Source organism: Oncorhynchus gorbuscha, unplaced genomic scaffold (assembly GCF_021184085.1).
Source record: "Oncorhynchus gorbuscha isolate QuinsamMale2020 ecotype Even-year unplaced genomic scaffold, OgorEven_v1.0 Un_scaffold_7251, whole genome shotgun sequence".
NCBI classification, from domain to species: Eukaryota; Metazoa; Chordata; class Actinopteri; order Salmoniformes; family Salmonidae; genus Oncorhynchus; species Oncorhynchus gorbuscha.
Genome location: NW_025750677.1, coordinates 1 through 18,150, shown reverse-complemented (window position 1 = coordinate 18,150; position 18,150 = coordinate 1). Strand labels below are relative to the sequence as shown.

Sequence of the window (18,150 nt, the reverse complement as noted above, 5' to 3'; positions counted from 1 at the left end):
AATCTGCCAGACAGTATAATCTGCCAGACAGTATATTCCAGACAGGAGACAGTATAATCTGCCAGACAGTATATTCAGTATAATCTGCCAGACAGTATAATCTGCCAGACAGTATAATCTGCCAGACAGTATAATCTGCCATATATTGAATAGCTGAACATAACATTTGCACCTAATTAAAATAGTGATTACTTGGAGAGAGAGAGAAAATAAAAGTGTTTACCTCTGCAGTATCCTGGTCTGTTATGAGCTCAGCCTGGTGAGAGGAGGGATCTGTAGGTCGGAATGATCCCGACTGTGGAAGAGTTTCTCTGCATCAGTGGAGCCAATGCTGGTCAACAACAATACATTTATCAGCTGGAGTAAAATCAGCATCGTGGTTTGTTGCGGTGTGTCTTTGACACGGGTCAGTTTTGACGAGGGGAAGAGAGAGAGATAATGACCCACTGAAGTCCTCAACCAAAATGTAAAAGGCTCTTTTCCAAAGTCACGCCCTTTAAAACGTGACACACTTTGAAGTTTTACAGAGTATCGACACTTCAATAAAGTAGACCTATAGAGATGGCCTATGACTCGCAATGCACACTCAGCTGCGAAAGGTAAACAAACACCTCTAAATAAAGCGGCTGCTAAATTAAAATGTCGGCCAAAGGTGTGACTAACGCTTCCCTGGTTACTAATGGATACTGGTTACTAATGGATACGGAGCGGTCTTAACGGTTGGCTTTTCATCCCGGACAGTAAAGGGCGGGAAAACAGCCACGCGACTCCCGCCCAGGAAGGAACACACCTGTTTGGAACGCATAGCGCCAGCGTCTCCCCCCTCAGCTGGATTTATTCCGTTTTTGTTTTAAAACGGCCATAAATAAAAATCAATAAATCACCATTTCAACATATTGTTATAGCTGTGCACTAATTGTTCACTATTTAATTTTTATAATTAAATTAATCTTGTTCAATTCTCAATGTTCACTATTTCATTTTTATAATTAAATTAATCTTTTTCAATTCTCAAAGTATGCTCATTTTTTTTTTTAAATATATATTTTATTTATTTATTTAACCTTTATTTAACTAGGCAAGTCAGAATAAATGATTATATATAATGAAGGCCTACCTGGGAACAGTGGAGTTAACTGCCTTGTTCAGGGGCAGAAGGACAGATTTTCACCTTGACAGCTCGGGGATTCGACACTAACCACTAGGCTACCTGCCTAGTGTGGCACAATAAAATAATTGTCTCAATGTTTTTACCGTCAAAACAATACTTCTATCAGCTCAGTGTATTCACAAGTTTATAAGAGCATGATTTGATACATTCAGTGTCAACAAATAGGCATAAATCCTTACAATATCTCTGTGGTGCAGGTGCACAACAACACATGACAATATAATAAATATACAGATGGTTATCCGCGATCAAAATAGCACATAAAACCCCACAACTAATAGAAAATACTTCACAGAGATAAATAAATCACAAACAATGCAATACCACAATCCTTTTTTCACAGAGACTGAATGAGAACGTGATGGGGACGGATCAAGTTTTTCGGGTTGGTTTGCGGGTCCGTCTCGTCAAGTCTGTCACTGTAAAGCCTTTGCTATCCCTGCGGCGAGGTGCTCAGCTGTAGGTTTGTCTGCTGAGCAGCTGACCGAGAGCCCCTCTGCCGCCATGGCCTCCGCTGTGGTGGGTCCTATGGCCGCAAACTGGAAGACCAAACAACACAACATTTTAAAGTTCAATTGTATTGGCAGTATCCACAAGCTCAATGAAGATATCCACAGTCACATCGGAAACACGTTCTCACCTTTATCTGCACGAGTTGTTCACCTGACAGTCTCCTCACCGTTTCCAAACTGAACCTGACTCCCGACGGGCTGAAGAAAGCAATGCCGTCTGGAACACCCTGCGTGTGGGCGGAGCCCAAACCATGACGATTAGTGTATGAATGTTTCTGATCGATAACAACAACACAACAGGTGATGGGAGGCAGGGTAGCCTAGTGGTTAGAGTGTAGAGGAGGCAGGGTAGCCTAGTGGTTAGAGTGTAGAGTGTAGAGGCGGCAGGGTAGCCTAGTGGTTACAGTGTAGAGGAGGCAGGGTAGCCTAGTGGTTAGAGTGTAGAGGTGGTAGGGTAGCCTAGTGGTTAGAGTGTAGAGGAGGCAGGGTAGCCTAGTGGTTAGAGTGTAGGGAGGCAGGGTAGCCTAGTGGTTAGTGTGTAGAGGTGGCAGGGTAGTCTAGTGGTTAGAGTGTAGAGGTGGCAGGGTAGCCTAGTGGTTAGAGTGTAGAGGGGGCAGGGTAGCCTAGTGGTTAGAGTGTAGAGGTGGCAGGGTAGCCTAGTGGTTAGAGTGTAGAGGCGGCAGGGTAGCCTAGTGGTTAGAGTGTAGAGGCGGCAGGGTAGCCTAGTGGTTAGAGTGTAGAGGCGGCAGGGTAGCCTAGTGGTTAGAGTGTAGAGGTGGTAGGGTAGCCTAGTGGTTAGAGTGTAGAGGCGGCAGGGTAGCCTAGTGGTTAGAGTGTAGAGGTGGTAGGGTAGCCTAGTGGTTAGAGTGTAGGGCGGCAGGGTAGCCTAGTGGTTAGAGTGTAGAGGTGACAGGGTAGCCTAGTGGTTAGAGTGTAGAGGAGGCAGGGTAGCCTAGTGGTTAGAGTGTAGAGGTGGCAGGGTAGCCTAGTGGTTAGAGGCAGCAGGGTAGCCTAGTGGTTAGAGGCAGCAGGGTAGCCTAGTGGTTAGAGTGTAGAGGCAGCAGGGTAGCCTAGTGGTTAGAGTGTAGAGGTGGCAGGGTAGCCTAGTGGTTAGAGTGTAGTGTAGGGTAGCGGCAGGGTAGCCTAGTGGTTAGAGTGTAGAGGCGGTAGGGTAGCCTAGTGGTTAGAGTGTAGAGGCGGCAGGGTAGCCTAGTGGTTAGAGTGTAGAGGCGGCAGGGTAGCCTAGTGGTTAGAGTGTAGAGGAGGCAGGGTAGCCTAGTGGTTAGAGTGTAGAGGTGGCAGGGTAGCCTAGTGGTTAGAGTGTAGAGGTGGTAGGGTAGCCTAGTGGTTAGAGTGTAGAGGTGGCAGGGTAGCCTAGTGGTTAGAGTGTAGAGGAGGCAGGGTAGCCTAGTGGTTGAGTGTAAGAGGTAGAGGAGAGTGTAGAGGAGGCAGGGTAGCCTAGTGGTTAGAGTGTAGAGGCGGCAGGGTAGCCTAGTGGTTAGAGTGTAGAGGTGGTAGGGTAGCCTAGTGGTTAGAGTGTAGAGGAGGCAGGGTAGCCTACTGGTTAGAGTGTAGAGGCGGCAGGGTAGCTTAGTGGTTAGAGCGTTGGACTAGTAACCGGGAAGGTTGCAAGTTCAAACCCCCGAGCCGACAAGGTACAAATCTGCCGTTCTGCCCCCTGAACAAGGAAGTTAACCCCACTGTTCCTAGGCCGTCAATTGAAAATAAACATTTGTTCTTAAAACTGACTTGCCTAGTTAAATAAAGGTCAAATAAATAAAATAAACAACATGGGATAGTGTGTTTTGAGGGGAAAGTCCGGGACTTAGTGGATGCTTCCTGTACCTGCTGTGTAAAATGGTTGCTCAGGTTCTTCTCCAGGTCTGGATGTTGAGCTGTCTGATAAACCATCAGTGCGTCTAGAGGAACTCCTTAACAACAAAAACAAAAGTCACCTAATGGTATTAGATACCACCTTGTAAATAATACAGAGTATTCATGAGTATTAAAAAAATATATAGGAGTTATAATAGAGGGAACTTACCGTTTTCCCTCAAAGCAGTAGGTAAAACTTCTCTTTTAATGGAACCACAGGGGAAAAGAAGAGGTAATATATTGGCATCCTCTCCTATATCAAGCCAGAATGTAGGTCTAGTTAGAGAAGAGGTAATATATTGGCATCCTCTCCTATATCAGAATGTAGGTCTAGTTAGAGAAGAGGTAATATATTGGCATCCTCTCCTATATCAAGCCAGAATGTAGGTCAAGTTAGAGAAGAGGTAATATATTGGCATCCTCTCCTATATCAAGCCAGAAGGTAGGTCTAGTTAGAGAAGAGGTAATATATTGGCATCCTCTCCTATATCAAGCCAGAAGGTAGGTCTAGTTAGCTAGCTCAATATAAAACACAACATGAAACATTTTCAAAGATTTTGCTGAGTTACAGTTCATATAACGAAAACAGTTCATATTAAATACATTCATTTATGGATTTGTGACTGTTCCACTGGATGTCATAAGGTGAATGCACCAATTTGTAAGTCGCTCTGGATAAGAGCGTCTGCTAAATGACTTAAATGTAAATGTAATGATTTCACATGACTGGGAATATAGATATGCATCTGTTGGTCACAGATACCTTAAACAAAAAGGTAGGGGTGTGGATCAGAAAACCAGTCAGTATCTGGTGTCGACCACCATTTGCCTCATGCAGTGCAACACATCTGCGTCGCATTGAGTTGATCAGGCTGTTGATTGTGGCCTGTGGAATGTCGTTGTCCCACTCCTCTTCAATGGCTGTGAGAAGTTGCTGGATATTTGTGGGAACTGGAACCACGGCGTCGTACACAACGATCCAGAGCATCCCAAACATGCTCAGTGGGTGTCATGTCTGGCGAGTTGCGATATGGGGCTGTATATTATCATGTGATGGCGGAGGACCAATGGCACAACAATGGGCCTCAGGATCTCGTCACAGTACCTCTGTGTATTCAAATTGCAATTGATAAAATGCAATTGTGTCCGTAGCTTATGCCTGCCCGTACAGTCACCCCAACGCCACCATGGGGCACTCTGTCCACAAAGTTGACATCAGCAAACTGCTCGCTCACACAACGCTGTCTGCCATCTGCCCGGTACAGTTGAAACCAGGATTCATCCGCGAAGAGAACACTTCTCCAGCGTGCCAGTGGCTATCGAATGTGAGCATTTTCCCACTGAAGTCGATTACGACGCCAAACTGCAGTCAGGACAAGACCCCGGTGAGGACAACGAGCATGCAGATGAGCTTGTGAGGCCGGTTGGACGTACTGCCAAATTCTCCAAAATAACACTGGAGGCGGCTTATGGTAGAGAAATTAACATTCAATTATCTGGCAACAGCTCTGGTGGACATTCCTGCAGTCAGTATGCCAATTGAACTCTCCCTCAAAACTTGAGACATCTGTGGTATTGTGCCGTGTGACAAAACTGGGTTATCGTGGCAACGGAGAAATGTTCACTAACGGGATGTAAACAAATATTTTAGTTCAGGGTAGTTGCGTTTAAAAAGGTAAATGACTGTCGTACGTTCAAGGATGAGGCGCGAGAGAACGTCTGCAGTCCCAGTGTCCTCTCCCAGGGGAACCAGACCGAGGTTTTGGACTACGGAAGAAATACAGACAACTGATTACTGAAATATAATACCAAACAGAAACCTACTTTTCATCTAATGACATTAATACATGTAGTAGTTTATGGTATTAACACATGTACAGTAGTAGTTTATGGTATTAATACAGTAGTAGTTTATGGCATTAATACAGTAGTAGTTTACGGTATTAATACAGTAGTAGTTTATGGTATTAATACAGTAGTAGTTTATGGTATTATTAATACAGTAGTAGTTTATGGTATTAATACAGTAGTTATGTATTAATACAGTAGTAGTTTATGTATTAATAAGTAGTTTATGGTATTAATACAGTAGTAGTTTATGGCATTAATACAGTAGTAGTTTACGGTATTAATACAGTAGTAGTTTATGGTATTAATACAGTAGTAGTTTATGGTATTAATACAGTAGTAGTTTATGGTATTAATACAGTAGTTTATGGTATTATAGTAGTTAATTAATACAGTAGTAGTTTATGGTAGTTAATACAGTAGTAGTTTATAGTATTAATACAGTAGTAGTTTATATTAATAGTATTAATACAGTAGTAGTTTATATTAATACAGTAGTAGTTTATAGTATTAATACAGTAGTAGTTTATAGTATTAATACAGTAGTTAATACAGTTTATGGTATTAATACAGTAGTAGTTTATGGTATTAATACAGTAGTAGTTTATAGTATTAATACAGTAGTAGTTTATGGTATTAATACAGTAGTAGTTATGGTATTAATACAGTAGTAGTTTATAGTAGTTTATTAATACAGTAGTAGTTTATGGTATTAATACAGTAGTAGTTTATAGTATTAATACAGTAGTAGTTATGGTATTAATACAGTAGTAGTTTATGGTATTAATACAGTAGTAGTTTATGGTATTAATACAGTAGTAGTTTAATAGTATTAATACAGTAGTAGTTTATGGTATTAATATAGTATTAATACAGTAGTAGTTTATGGTATTAATACAGTAGTAGTTTATGGTATTAATACAGTAGTAGTTTATGGTATTAATACAGTAGTAGTTTATATAGTAGTTTATTTAATACAGTAGTAGTTTATGGTATTAATACAGTAGTAGTTTATAGTATTAATACAGTAGTAGTTTATGGTATTAATACAGTAGTAGTTTATAGTATTAATACAGTAGTAGTTTATAGTATTAATACAGTAGTAGTTATTAGTTTATAAAGTAGTAGTTTGGTATTAATACAGTAGTAGTTATAGTATTAATACAGTAGTAGTTTATGGTATTAATACAAACTAGTAGTTTATGGTATTAATACAGTAGTAGTTATGGTATTAATACAGTAGTACAACCCTACAGTAGTAGTTATAGTATTAATACAGTAGTAAAATATGAGTATTAATACAGTAGTAGTTTATGGTATTAATACAGTAGTAGTTTATAGTATTAATACAGTAGTAGTTTATAGTATTAATACAGTAGTAGTTTATGGTATTAATACAGTAGTAGTTTATAAAACACTTAGTTTATAGTAGCAAGAGTAGTTTATGGTATTAATACAGTAGTAGTTTAAGTATTAATACAGTAGTAGTTTATGGTATTAATACAGTAGTAGTTTATATTATTAATACAGTAGTAGTTTACATGTAGTAGTTTATACACGTTCCCGTGACAGCCAGGTGCCTGCCACACACACTAGTAGTCTAGTACCATCTCATTAAAGGTCACACACACTATATCTTGGTGCAGTACTGGCAGTTCATTACTGCCACACACACTATATCTAGTACCATCTCATTAAAGGGCCACACACACTATATCTAGTACCATCTCATTAAAGGGCCACACACACACTATATCTAGTACCATCTCATTAAAGGGCCACACACACTATATCTAGTACCATCTCATTAAAGGGCCACACACACTATATCTAGTACCATCTCATTAAAGGGCCACACACACTATATCTAGTACCATCTCATTAAAGGGCCACACACACTATATCTAGTACCATCTCATTAAAGGGCCACACACACTATATCTAGTACCATCTCATTAAAGGGCCACACACACTATATCTAGTACCATCTCATTAAAGGGCCACACACACTATATCTAGTACCATCTCATTAAAGGGCCACACACACTATATCTAGTACCATCTAATTAAAGTTTGCCAGTTGCTAGTTTATTAGGTACCATCCCATTCACAAAAAATGGTTCCATCTCCTATAGACAGTGAGTCACGTATATCTAGTACCATCTCATTGAAGGCAGGCAGACATTCAAAAAGACAAACATTAAGACCTGATAGCTAGTAAAACACACCTTGAAACTCGACAAACATCAACAATGGATCGACCCACTGAGAGAGCAACCACACACTTTGATTTAGTAATCTCAGTTACTGTTGGATTGAAGTAGAATGGGCAAAAAAAGGCCTAGGTACCATCTGGGGTGGCAGGGTAGCCTAGTGGTTAGACCATCTCATTAGGCGGCAGGGTAGCCTATGGTTAGATCTCATTAGAGGGCCACAGGGTAGTCTAGTGGTTAGAGTTAGAGGAGGCAGGGTAGCCTAGTGGTTAGAGTGTAGAGGTGGTAGGGTAGCCTAGTGGTTAGAGTGTAGAGGCACAGCCTATATCTGGTTAGATCTCAGAGGTAAGGGCCAGCCTAGTGGTTAGAGTGTATCTCATTAAAGGGTAGCCTAGTGGTTAGATTAAGGTTTGCAGGGTAGCTAGTGGTTAGAGTGTAGAGGAGGCAGGGTAGCCTAGTGGTTAGAGTCTCAAAGGTGGCAGGGTAGCCTAGTGGTTAGAGTGTCAGAGGTGGCAGGGTAGCCTAGTGGTTAGAGTGTAGAGGGGGCAGGGTAGCCTAGTGGTTAGAGTGTAGAGGCGGCACACAGGGTAGCCTAGTGGTTAGAGTACTAGAGGCCAGTTAGCTAGTGGTTAGAGTGTAGAGGAGGCAGGTAGCCTAGTGGTTAGAGTGTAGAGGTGGCAGGGTAGTCCTAGTGGTTAGAGTGTAGAGGAGGCAGGGTAGCCAGTGGTTAGAGTGTAGAGGTGGCAGGGTAGCCTAGTGGTTAGAGTGTAGAGGCGGCAGGGTAGCCTAGTGGTTAGAGTGTAGAGGTGGCAGGGTAGCCTAGTGGTTAGAGTGTAGAGGTGGCAGGGTAGCCTAGTGGTTAGATTGTAGAGGCGGCAGGGTAGCCTAGTGGTTAGAGTGTAGAGGTGGCAGGGTAGCCTAGTGGTTAGAGTGTAGAGGTGGCAGGGTAGCCTAGTGGTTAGAGTGTAGAGGCGGCAGGGTAGCCTGAGTGGTTAGATTGTAGAGGTGGCAGGGTAGCCTAGTGGTTAGAGTGTAGAGGAGGCAGGGTAGCCTAGTGGTTAGAGTGTAGAGGTGGCAGGGTAGTCTAGTGGTTAGAGTGTAGAGGAGGCAGGGTAGCCTAGTGGTTAGAGTGTAGAGGAGGCAGACTGGCCTAGTGGTTAGAGTGTAGAGGTGGCAGGGTAGTCTAGTGGTTAGAGTGTAGAGGTGGCAGGGTAGCCTAGTGGTTAGAGTGTAGAGGAGGCAGGGGTAGCCTAGTGGTTAGAGTGTAGAGGTGGCAGGGTAGCCTAGTGGTTAGAGTGTAGAGGTGGCAGGGTAGCCTAGTGGTTAGAGTGTAGAGGTGGCAGGGTAGCCTAGTGGTTAGAGTGTAGAGGGGCAGGGTAGCCTAGTGGTTAGAGTGTGTGGAGGCGGCAGGGTAGCCTAGTGGTTAGAGTGTAGAGGAGGTAGGGTAGCCTAGTGGTTAGAGTGTAGAGGTGGCAGGGTAGCCTAGTGGTTAGAGTGTAGAGGTGGCAGGGTAGCCTAGTGGTTAGAGTGTAGAGGAGGCAGGGTAGCCTAGTGGTTAGAGTGTAGAGGTGGCAGGGTAGCCTAGTGGTTAGAGTGTAGAGGAGGCAGGGTAGCCTAGTGGTTAGAGTGTAGAGGGGCAGGGTAGCCTAGTGGTTAGAGTGTAGAGGAGGCAGGGTAGCCTAGTGGTTAGAGTGTAGAGGGGCAGGGTAGCCTAGTGGTTAGAGTGTAGAGGAGGCAGGGTAGCCTAGTGGTTAGAGTGTAGAGGAGGCAGGGTAGCCTAGTGGTTAGAGTGTAGAGGTGGCAGGGTAGCCTAGTGGTTAGAGTGTAGAGGCGGCAGGGTAGCCTAGTGGTTAGAGTGTAGAGGTGGCAGGGTAGCCTAGTGGTTAGAGTGTTGGACTAGTAACCGGAAGGTTGCAAGTTCAAACCCCTGAGCTGGGTAGCAAAGTGGTTCTGCCCCTGAACAGGCAGATAACCTAGTGGTTAGGCCGTCATTGTAGAGGTGGTAATTTGTTCTTAACTGCCAGGGTTAGAGTGTAGAGGTTAAAAAAAAAAAAACGTCTTTGAGCGTGTAATGGTTGTTGTTGGAGAGGCTAGTGGTTCAGAAACGGTCATTTCACGCAGGGTAGCCTAGTGGTTAGAACAACGTGTGCAGGAAACAAACAGCATCCAGTGGTGTGGGTGAAAGGAGGCAGGGTTGATGAGAGTGGTTAGAAGAGAATGGAGGCAGGGTAGCCTAGTGGTTAGAGTGTGAGGTGGCAGGGTAGCCTAGTGGTTAGAGTGTAGAGGAGGCAGGGTAGCCTAGTGGTTAGAGTGTAGAGGCTGGCAGGGTAGCCTAGTGGTTAGAGTGTAGAGGAGGCAGGGTAATTCTAGTGGTTAGAGTGTAGATTCGGCAGGGTAGCCTAGTGGTTAGAGTGTAGAGGACTTTCAGGGGTTTAGTGGTTAGAGTGTAGAGGAGGCAGGGTAGCCTAGTGGTTAGATCGTGTAGAGGAGGCAGGGTAGCCTTGGTTAGAGTGTAGAGGTGAAGAGGGTATGGGTTAGCTGCAGGAACAAGGTTGGAGAGCCCATACAGAGTTGAAGGGTAGCAGTGGTTAGAGTGTAGAGGCAGGGTAGCCTAGTGGTTGATGTGTAGAGGAGGCAGGGTAGCCTTATTGGTCAGAGTGTAGAGGTGACCAGGGTAGCCTAGTGGTAGGGTAGCCTAGTGGTTAGAGTGTAGAGGTGGGAAGGGTAGCCTCCATTCACTAATAGAGTGAAAACAGATGGTATGTATTGGTTAGTTCCTGTAGATGAAAGGAAGCCTAGTGGTTAGAGTCGTAACTCAGGGTAGCCTTAGTGGTTAAAGTGAGAGGTGTAGGATCAGCCTAGTGGTTAGAGTGTAGCCTGAGGCAGGAACAGAGGTAGCTTCTTTTTTTTAGAGTCTCAAATCAGGAAATCTAGTGGTTAGAGTGTCAGATACAGGGTTAGCCTAGTGGTTAATGCGAGTGTAGAGGTGGCATAGCTTAGTGGTTAGAGAGTGAGAGGAGGCAGGGTAGCCATCTCTGTGGTTAGAGTGTAGAGGAGGCAGGGTAGCCCAGTGGTTAGAGTGTAGAAAGCCCAGGGTAGCCTTAGTGGTTAGAGTGTAGAGGTGGCAGGGTAGCTAAATCTACCAGTGGTTTTTTTTCTCCAAATGATACATTTTTCCTCCTCAGATGCCACGAGGTGGCAGGGTAGCCCATAATGGGAAAAATTAATTTCTATTTTAGGAGGCAGGGTAGCCTAGTGGTTAGAGTGTAGACATCTGGTCAGGGTAAATGAACACGCCTACAGTGGTTAGAGTGTAGATCGTCAGGGTAGCCTAGTGGTTAGAGTGTAGAGGCGGCAGGGTAGCCTAGTGGTTAGACATTTTTTTTTCAGGGTAGCCTCATGGTTAGAGTGTAGACCTGACAGGGTATAAATAATGGTTAGTTGTGTAGAGGTAATATTAAATAGCCTTATTAGGTTTAAATGTTGAAGGTCCAAAGGCACGTGGTTAGAGTGTCTTGAAAGGCAGGGTAGCCTGGAGTGGTTCTTTATGTTGATTTCAATCAGCTGTTCATAAAAACTGCTCCGCTATAAAACCTGCAGATGACCAAACACCGGTGGGAAGACTCTATCAGGCCTCCATTCACTAAAGAGTGAAAACAGATGGTATGTATTTTCCCCTGTTCCTGCCCATTGATAAATGAAACCATTCCAACGAAACTCATTTAGCATATTAGAAAGACAAGATTCAATTTGGCGAATAGTAGTGATCACCCATCCTGCCTGGAACAGCTGTGCAGCCTGGGCACAGGAACAGGTGTGGGGAATTTTTCCTGGCTTCTTTTTTTCTACTTTCTCAAATCATCAAATCAAATTTTTCCATTTGTCACATACACATGGTTAGGCTGTTCTGGAGGCAAAATGGTGTCCTAAGGAACACGTACTAGATGGGTGTACCTATAAACTGGCCACTGAGTTTACCCTGCCGCCCATATGACCAGATCCTCTCAGTGAAACAAAAGAGAGACAATCACTTGAGACACGAAGGTGTTGTAAAACTACAAAGAGCTCCACGCTGAATAGAAGTGTTTCAATGCCAGTAAGTTAATGTTTCGTGATCAATTACTCACCTAGCGCTGCAGTAGCCTTCCCAACAACATAGATGGACTTGGCATTCCATTTGTCTTTTATGTCATTGTTCCACTCTATAAAATAGAAGACAGAAATTAAAACGAGTAGCTTAGCTTTACATACACTAACGCGTGTTGACTTTGTCCGTCTGAAAACGCACGAGACTAAGGCACAAGAGGCCTATCCTTTCCTAACAATGACATTTTTGTTGATGGGGGGGGGTGGGGGGGTGGGGGAGCATTTTACAGGACATAGTTGAAAGCTTCACATGAGATCTACTCACGTTCCGTTCTTTCATCATCTTCAAGACACATTTTGACTGCCTCCACCGCCCTCGGGCTGGTAAAAATCAGCCCGCCATGTCGTTCTGGCTGGAACAGCTGTAGGAGTAGAGACACCAGCTGTAGTAGTAGAGACACCAGCTGTAGTAGTAGAGACACCAGCTGTAGTAGTAGAGACAACAGCTGTAGTAGTAGAGACTACAGCTGTAGTAGTAGAGACTACAGCTGTAGTAGACAAGATTCAATTGAGAATAGAGACTACAGCTGTAGTAGTAGAGACAACAGCTGTAGTAGTAGAGACAACAACTGTAGACAACAGCTGTAGTAGTAGAGACAACAGCTGTAGTAGTAGAGACAACAGCTGTAGGAGTAGAGACAACAGCTGTAGTAGTAGAGACAACAGCTGTAGCAACAGCTGTAGTAGTAGAGACAACAGCTGTAGTAGTAGAGACAACAGCTGTAGTAGTAGAGACAACAGCTGTAGGAGTAGAGACAACAGCTGGTAGAGACAACAGCTGGTAGAGACAACAGCTGTAGTAGTAGAGACAACAGCTGGTAGAGACAACAGCTGGTAGAGACAACAGCTGTAGTAGTAGAGACAACAGCTGGTAGAGACAACAGCTGTAGTAGTAGAGACAACAGCTGTAGTAGTAGAGACAACAGCTGTAGTAGTAGAGACAACAGCTGTAGTAGTAGAGACAACAGCTGTAGTAGTAGAGACTACAGCTGTAGTAGTAGAGACAACAGCTGTAGTAGTAGAGACAACAGCTGTAGGAGTAGAGACAACAGCTGTAGTAGGAGAGACAACAGCTGTAGGTGTAGAGACTACAGCTGTAGTAGCAGAGACAACAGCTGTAGTAGTAGAGACTACAGCTGTAGTAGTAGAGACTACAGCTGTAGTAGTAGAGACTACAGCTGTAGTAGTAGAGACAACAGCTGTAGTAGTAGAGACAACAGCTGTAGTAGCAGAGACAACAGCTGTAGTAGTAGAGACAACAGCTGTAGTAGTAGAGAAAACAGCTGTAGTAGTAGAGACAACAGCTGTAGTAGTAGAGACAACAGCTGTAGTAGTAGAGACAACAGCTGTAGTAGTAGAGACAACAGCTGTAGTAGTATAGACTACAGCTGTAGTAGTAGAGACAACAGCTGTAGTAGTAGAGACTACAGCTGTATTAGAAACAACAGCTGTAGTAGTAGACAACAGCTGTAGTAGTACATACATACATACATACATACATACATACATACATACATACATACATACATACATACATACATACATACATACATACATACATCCGTTGTTAAATATATTGTGTTATATTATGGCTGGTTATGACACCTACATCAGAGTGTCAAAACACACAATTATTCAAAAGTGTTTTTCCCTGACAAGAAGTTTCCTTTCGTTTTGAAAGTGTGTTTCTTTGTCGTTGTTGTTTACATGGACTAAGACAATACACCTTATGACACTGTCACAAAGCGTTATGACACTGTCACGAAGCGTTATGACACTGTCACCAAATCATTATGACACTGTCACGAAGCTTTATGACACTGTCGTGAAGCGTTATGACACTGTCGTGAGGCATTATGACACTGTCATGAAGCGTTATGACACTGTCACGAAGCGTTATGACACTGTCACGAAGCGTTATGACACTGTCACGAAGCGTTATGACACTGTCACGAAGCGTTTGACACTGTCACGAAGCGTTATGACACTGTCACCAAATCTTTGACACTGTCACGAAGCATTATGACACTGTCACGAAGCGTTATGACACTGTCACCAAATCTTTGACACTGTCACGAAGCATTATGACACTGTCACGAAGCGTTATGACACTGTCACGAGGCGTTATGACACTGTCACCAAATCATTGATACTGTCACGAAGCATTATGACACTGTCACGAAGCGTTATGACACTGTCACGAAGCGTTATGACACTGTCACGAAGCGTTATGACACTGTCACGAAGCGTTATGACACTGTCACCAAATCATTATGACACTGTCACGAAGCATTATGACACTGTCACGAAGTGTTATGACACTGTCACGAAGCGTTATGACACTGTCACGAAGCGTTATGACACTGTCACGAAGCGTTATGACACTGTCACGAAGCGTTATGACACTGTCATGAAATCATTACACTGACCACATTATGACACTGTCACTTTACACTGTCACTAAGATATGACACTGTCACGAAGCGTTATGACACTGTCACGAAGCGTTATGACACTGTCACGAAGCATTATGACACTGTCACGAAGCGTTTTGACACTGTCACGAAGCGTTATGACACTGTCACCAAATCTTTGACACTGTCACGAAGCGTTATGACACTGTCACGAAGCGTTATGACACTGTCACGAAGCGTTATGACACTGTCACGAGGCATTATGACACTGTCACGAAGCATTATGACACTGTCACGAAAGCGTTATGACACTGACCAAGCGTTATGACACTGTCACGGCGTTATGACACTGTCACTTATGACACTGTCCGCGGCGTTATGACACTGTCACTCTATGACACTGTCAAACACTGTCCGGCGTTATGACACTGTCATGACGTTATGACACTGTCATTATGACACTGTCATTATGACACTGTCACACTTATGACACTGTCACGAAGCGTTTGACACTGTCACGAAGCGTTATGACACTGTCAAGATAAAACACTGTCATGACACTGTCACGAAGCGTTATGACACTGTCATTATGACACTGTCACTAGCGTTATGACACTGTCACGAGGCATTATGACACTGTCACACTTATGACACTGTCACTTTACACTTCACGGATGACACTGTCACGAAGCGTTATGACACTGTCACGAAGCATTATGACACTGTCACGAAGCGTTATGACACTGTCACGAAGCGTTATGACACTGTCACGAAGCGTTATGACACTGTCACGAAGCGTTATGACACTGTCACGAAGCGTTATGACACTGTCATGAGGCATTATGACCATCCTGTGTCACTTTACTTGGACTAAGATAAAACACTCTATGACACTGTCACGAAGCATTATGACACTGTCATGAAGCGCTATGACCATCCCGTGTCACTTTACTTGGACTAAGATAAAACACTCTATGACACTGTCACGAAGCATTATGACACTGTCACAAAGCGCTATGACCATCCCGTGTCACTTTACTTGGACTAAGATAAAACACTCTATGACACTGTCATGAAGCATTATGACATCATAATCCTACTAGCCATTAAAGCCAGGCCTATCACGTACACGTCCTTACGTCAATCAGTCAAAAAAAGTGTCTTGTCCTACTCCTGAAATCTGCTCCTGCATTCATCCCAGTCATCAACAATAGAGCATTATGGGTAGGCGCATGTCTAACATGAATTTTGCGTGCATTTATAAAGATAATTTAATATACTCTATTTCAGAAACTATTATATAACATAAACATACTGTTGACCAGTAGGCTATGGTGGAATGGGATGTTCTACCTTGTGTGGTAGGTTTAGTCAGTGTCCTAACCAGCCATAAAGTAACTAACCTTGGTAGGTTTAGTCAGTGTCCTCATCCATAAAGTAACTAACCTTGGTAGGTTTAGTCAGTGTCCTCATCCATAAAGTAACTAACCTTGGTAGGTTTAGTCAGTGTCCTAACCAGCCATAAAGTAACTAACCTTGGTAGGTTTAGTCAGTGTCCTCATCCATAAAGTAACTAACCTTGGTAGGTTTAGTCAGTGTCCTAACCAGCCATAAAGTAACTAACCTTGGTAGGTTTAGTCAGTGTCCTCATCCATAAAGTAACTAACCTTGGTAGGTTTAGTCAGTGTCCTAACCAGGTTTAGTCATGTCCTAACCAGAATAAAGTAACTAACCTTGGTAGGTTTAGTCAGTGTCCTCCATACCAGACATAAAGTAACTAACCTTGGTAGGTTTAGTCAGTGTCCTAACCAGACATAAAGTAACTAACCTTGGTAGGTTTAGTCAGTGTCCTCAATAAAGTAACCCTTGGTAGGATTTAGTCAGTGTCCTCATCCATAAAGTAACTAACCTTGGTAGGTTTAGTCAGTGTCCTAACCAGACATAAAGTAACTAACCTTGGTAGGTTTAGTCAGTGTCCTCATCCATAAAGTAACTAACCTTGGTAGGTTTAGTCAGTGTCCTCATCCATAAAGTAACTAACCTTGGTAGGTTTAGTCAGTGTCCTCATCCATAAAGTAACTAACCTTGGTAGGTTTAGTCAGTGTCCTCATCCATAAAGTAACTAACCTTGGTAGGTTTAGTCAGTGTCCTCATCCATAAAGTAACTAACCTTGGTAGGTTTAGTCAGTGTCCTAACCAGTCATAAAGTAACTAACCTTGGTAGGTTTAGTCAGTGTCCTCATCCATAAAGTAACTAACCTTGGTAGGTTTAGTCAGTGTCCTCATCCATAAAGTAACTAACCTTGGTAGGTTTAGTCAGTGTCCTCATCCATAAAGTAACTAACCTTGGTAGGTTTAGTCAGTGTCCTAACCAGACATAAAGTAACTAACCTTGGTAGGTTTAGTCAGTGTCCTAACCAGTCATAAAGTAACTAACCTTGGTAGGTTTAGTCAGTGTCCTAACCAGACCATAAAGTAACTAACCTTGGTAGGTTTAGTCAGTGTCCTCATCCATAAAGTAACTAACCTTGGTAGGTTTAGTCAGTGTCCTCATCCATAAAGTAACTAACCTTGGTAGGTTTAGTCAGTGTCCTCATCCATAAAGTAACTAACCTTGGTAGGTTTAGTCAGTGTCCTCATCCATAAAGTAACTAACCTTGGTAGGTTTAGTCAGTGTCCTAACCACCATAAAGTAACTAACCTTGGTAGGTTTAGTCAGTGTCCTCATCCATAAAGGTTTAGTCAGTAACTAACCTTGGTAGGTTTAGTCAGTGTCCTCATCCATAAAGTAACTAACCTTGGTAGGTTTAGTCAGTGTCCTCATCCATAAAGTAACTAACCTTGGTAGGTTTAGTCAGTGTCCTCATCCATAAAGTAACTAACCTTGGTAGGTTTAGTCAGTGTCCTCATCCATAAAGTAACTAACCTTGGTAGGTTTAGTCAGTGTCCTCATCCATAAAGTAACTAACCTTGGTAGGTTTAGTCAGTGTCCTCATCCATAAAGTAACTAACCTTGGTAGGTTTAGTCAGTGTCCTAACCAGCCATAAAGTAACTAACCTTGGTAGGTTTAGTCAGTGTCCTCATCCATAAAGTAACTAACCTTGGTAGGTTTAGTCAGTGTCCTAACCAGTCATAAAGTAACTAACCTTGGTAGGTTTAGTCAGTGTCCTCAATAAAGTAACTAACCTTGGTAGGTTTAGTCATAAAGTAACTAACCTTGGTAGGTTTAGTCAGTGTCCTAACCAGTCATAAAGTAACTAACCTTGGTAGGTTTAGTCAGTGTCCTCATCCATAAAGTAACTAACCTTGGTAGGTTTAGTCAGTGTCCTCATCCATAAAGTAACTAACCTTGGTAGGTTTAGTCAGTGTCCTCATCCATAAAGTAACTAACCTTGGTAGGTTTAGTCAGTGTCCTAACCAGCCATAAAGTAACTAACCTTGGTAGGTTTAGTCAGTGTCCTAACCAGACATAAAGTAACTAACCTTGGTAGGTTTAGTCAGTGTCCTCATCCATAAAGTAACTAACCTTGGTAGGTTTAGTCAGTGTCCTCATCCATAAAGTAACTAACCTTGGTAGGTTTAGTCAGTGTCCTAACCAGACATAAAGTAACTAACCTTGGTAGGTTTAGTCAGTGTCCTCATCCATAAAGTAACTAACCTTGGTAGGTTTAGTCAGTGTCCTAACCAGGTTTAGTCATGTCCTAATAAAGTAACTAACCTTGGTAGGTTTAGTCAGTGTCCTCATCCATAAAGTAACTAACCTTGGTAGGTTTAGTCAGTGTCCTCATCCATAAAGTAACTAACCTTGGTAGGTTTAGTCAGTGTCCTCATCCATAAAGTAACTAACCTTGGTAGGTTTAGTCAGTGTCCTAACCAGCCATAAAGTAACTAACCTTGGTAGGTTTAGTCAGTGTCCTAACCAGCCATAAAGTAACTAACCTTGGTAGGTTTAGTCAGTGTCCTAACCAGT

At 42.9% G+C, this 18,150-nt stretch overlaps 1 protein-coding gene and 1 long non-coding RNA gene across 4 annotated transcripts; both read right to left on the bottom strand.

Annotated features, from left to right (window-relative positions):
* Positions 1-1,278: 1,278 nt before the first annotated feature.
* LOC124029682 (uroporphyrinogen-III synthase-like) lies at positions 1,279-13,848 on the bottom strand. The gene is made up of 8 exons (XM_046341309.1): positions 13,822-13,848; positions 12,031-12,226; positions 11,747-11,821; positions 5,251-5,325; positions 3,728-3,811; positions 3,529-3,614; positions 1,812-1,910; positions 1,279-1,710 (listed from the first exon to the last, which is right to left on the bottom strand). Exons 1-8 carry the CDS (start codon positions 13,846-13,848, stop codon positions 1,588-1,590), a joined length of 765 nt encoding a protein of 254 aa, XP_046197265.1. The 3' UTR covers positions 1,279-1,587.
* A 1,281-nt stretch (positions 13,849-15,129) lies between these two features.
* Positions 15,130-18,139, bottom strand: LOC124029683. Of its 3 annotated transcripts, none has more exons than XR_006837821.1 (6): positions 17,899-18,139; positions 17,397-17,838; positions 16,934-17,326; positions 16,664-16,835; positions 16,135-16,616; positions 16,062-16,088 (listed from the first exon to the last, which is right to left on the bottom strand). It is a non-coding gene; the product is annotated as an uncharacterized LOC124029683 (long non-coding RNA). The 3 variants fall into 3 exon arrangements; XR_006837823.1 differs by having other exon boundaries at positions 16,065-16,349; positions 16,396-16,616; XR_006837822.1 differs by lacking the exons at positions 16,062-16,088; positions 16,135-16,616; positions 16,664-16,835; positions 16,934-17,326 and adding an exon at positions 15,130-15,846.
* Between the last annotated feature and the right edge of the window lie 11 nt (positions 18,140-18,150).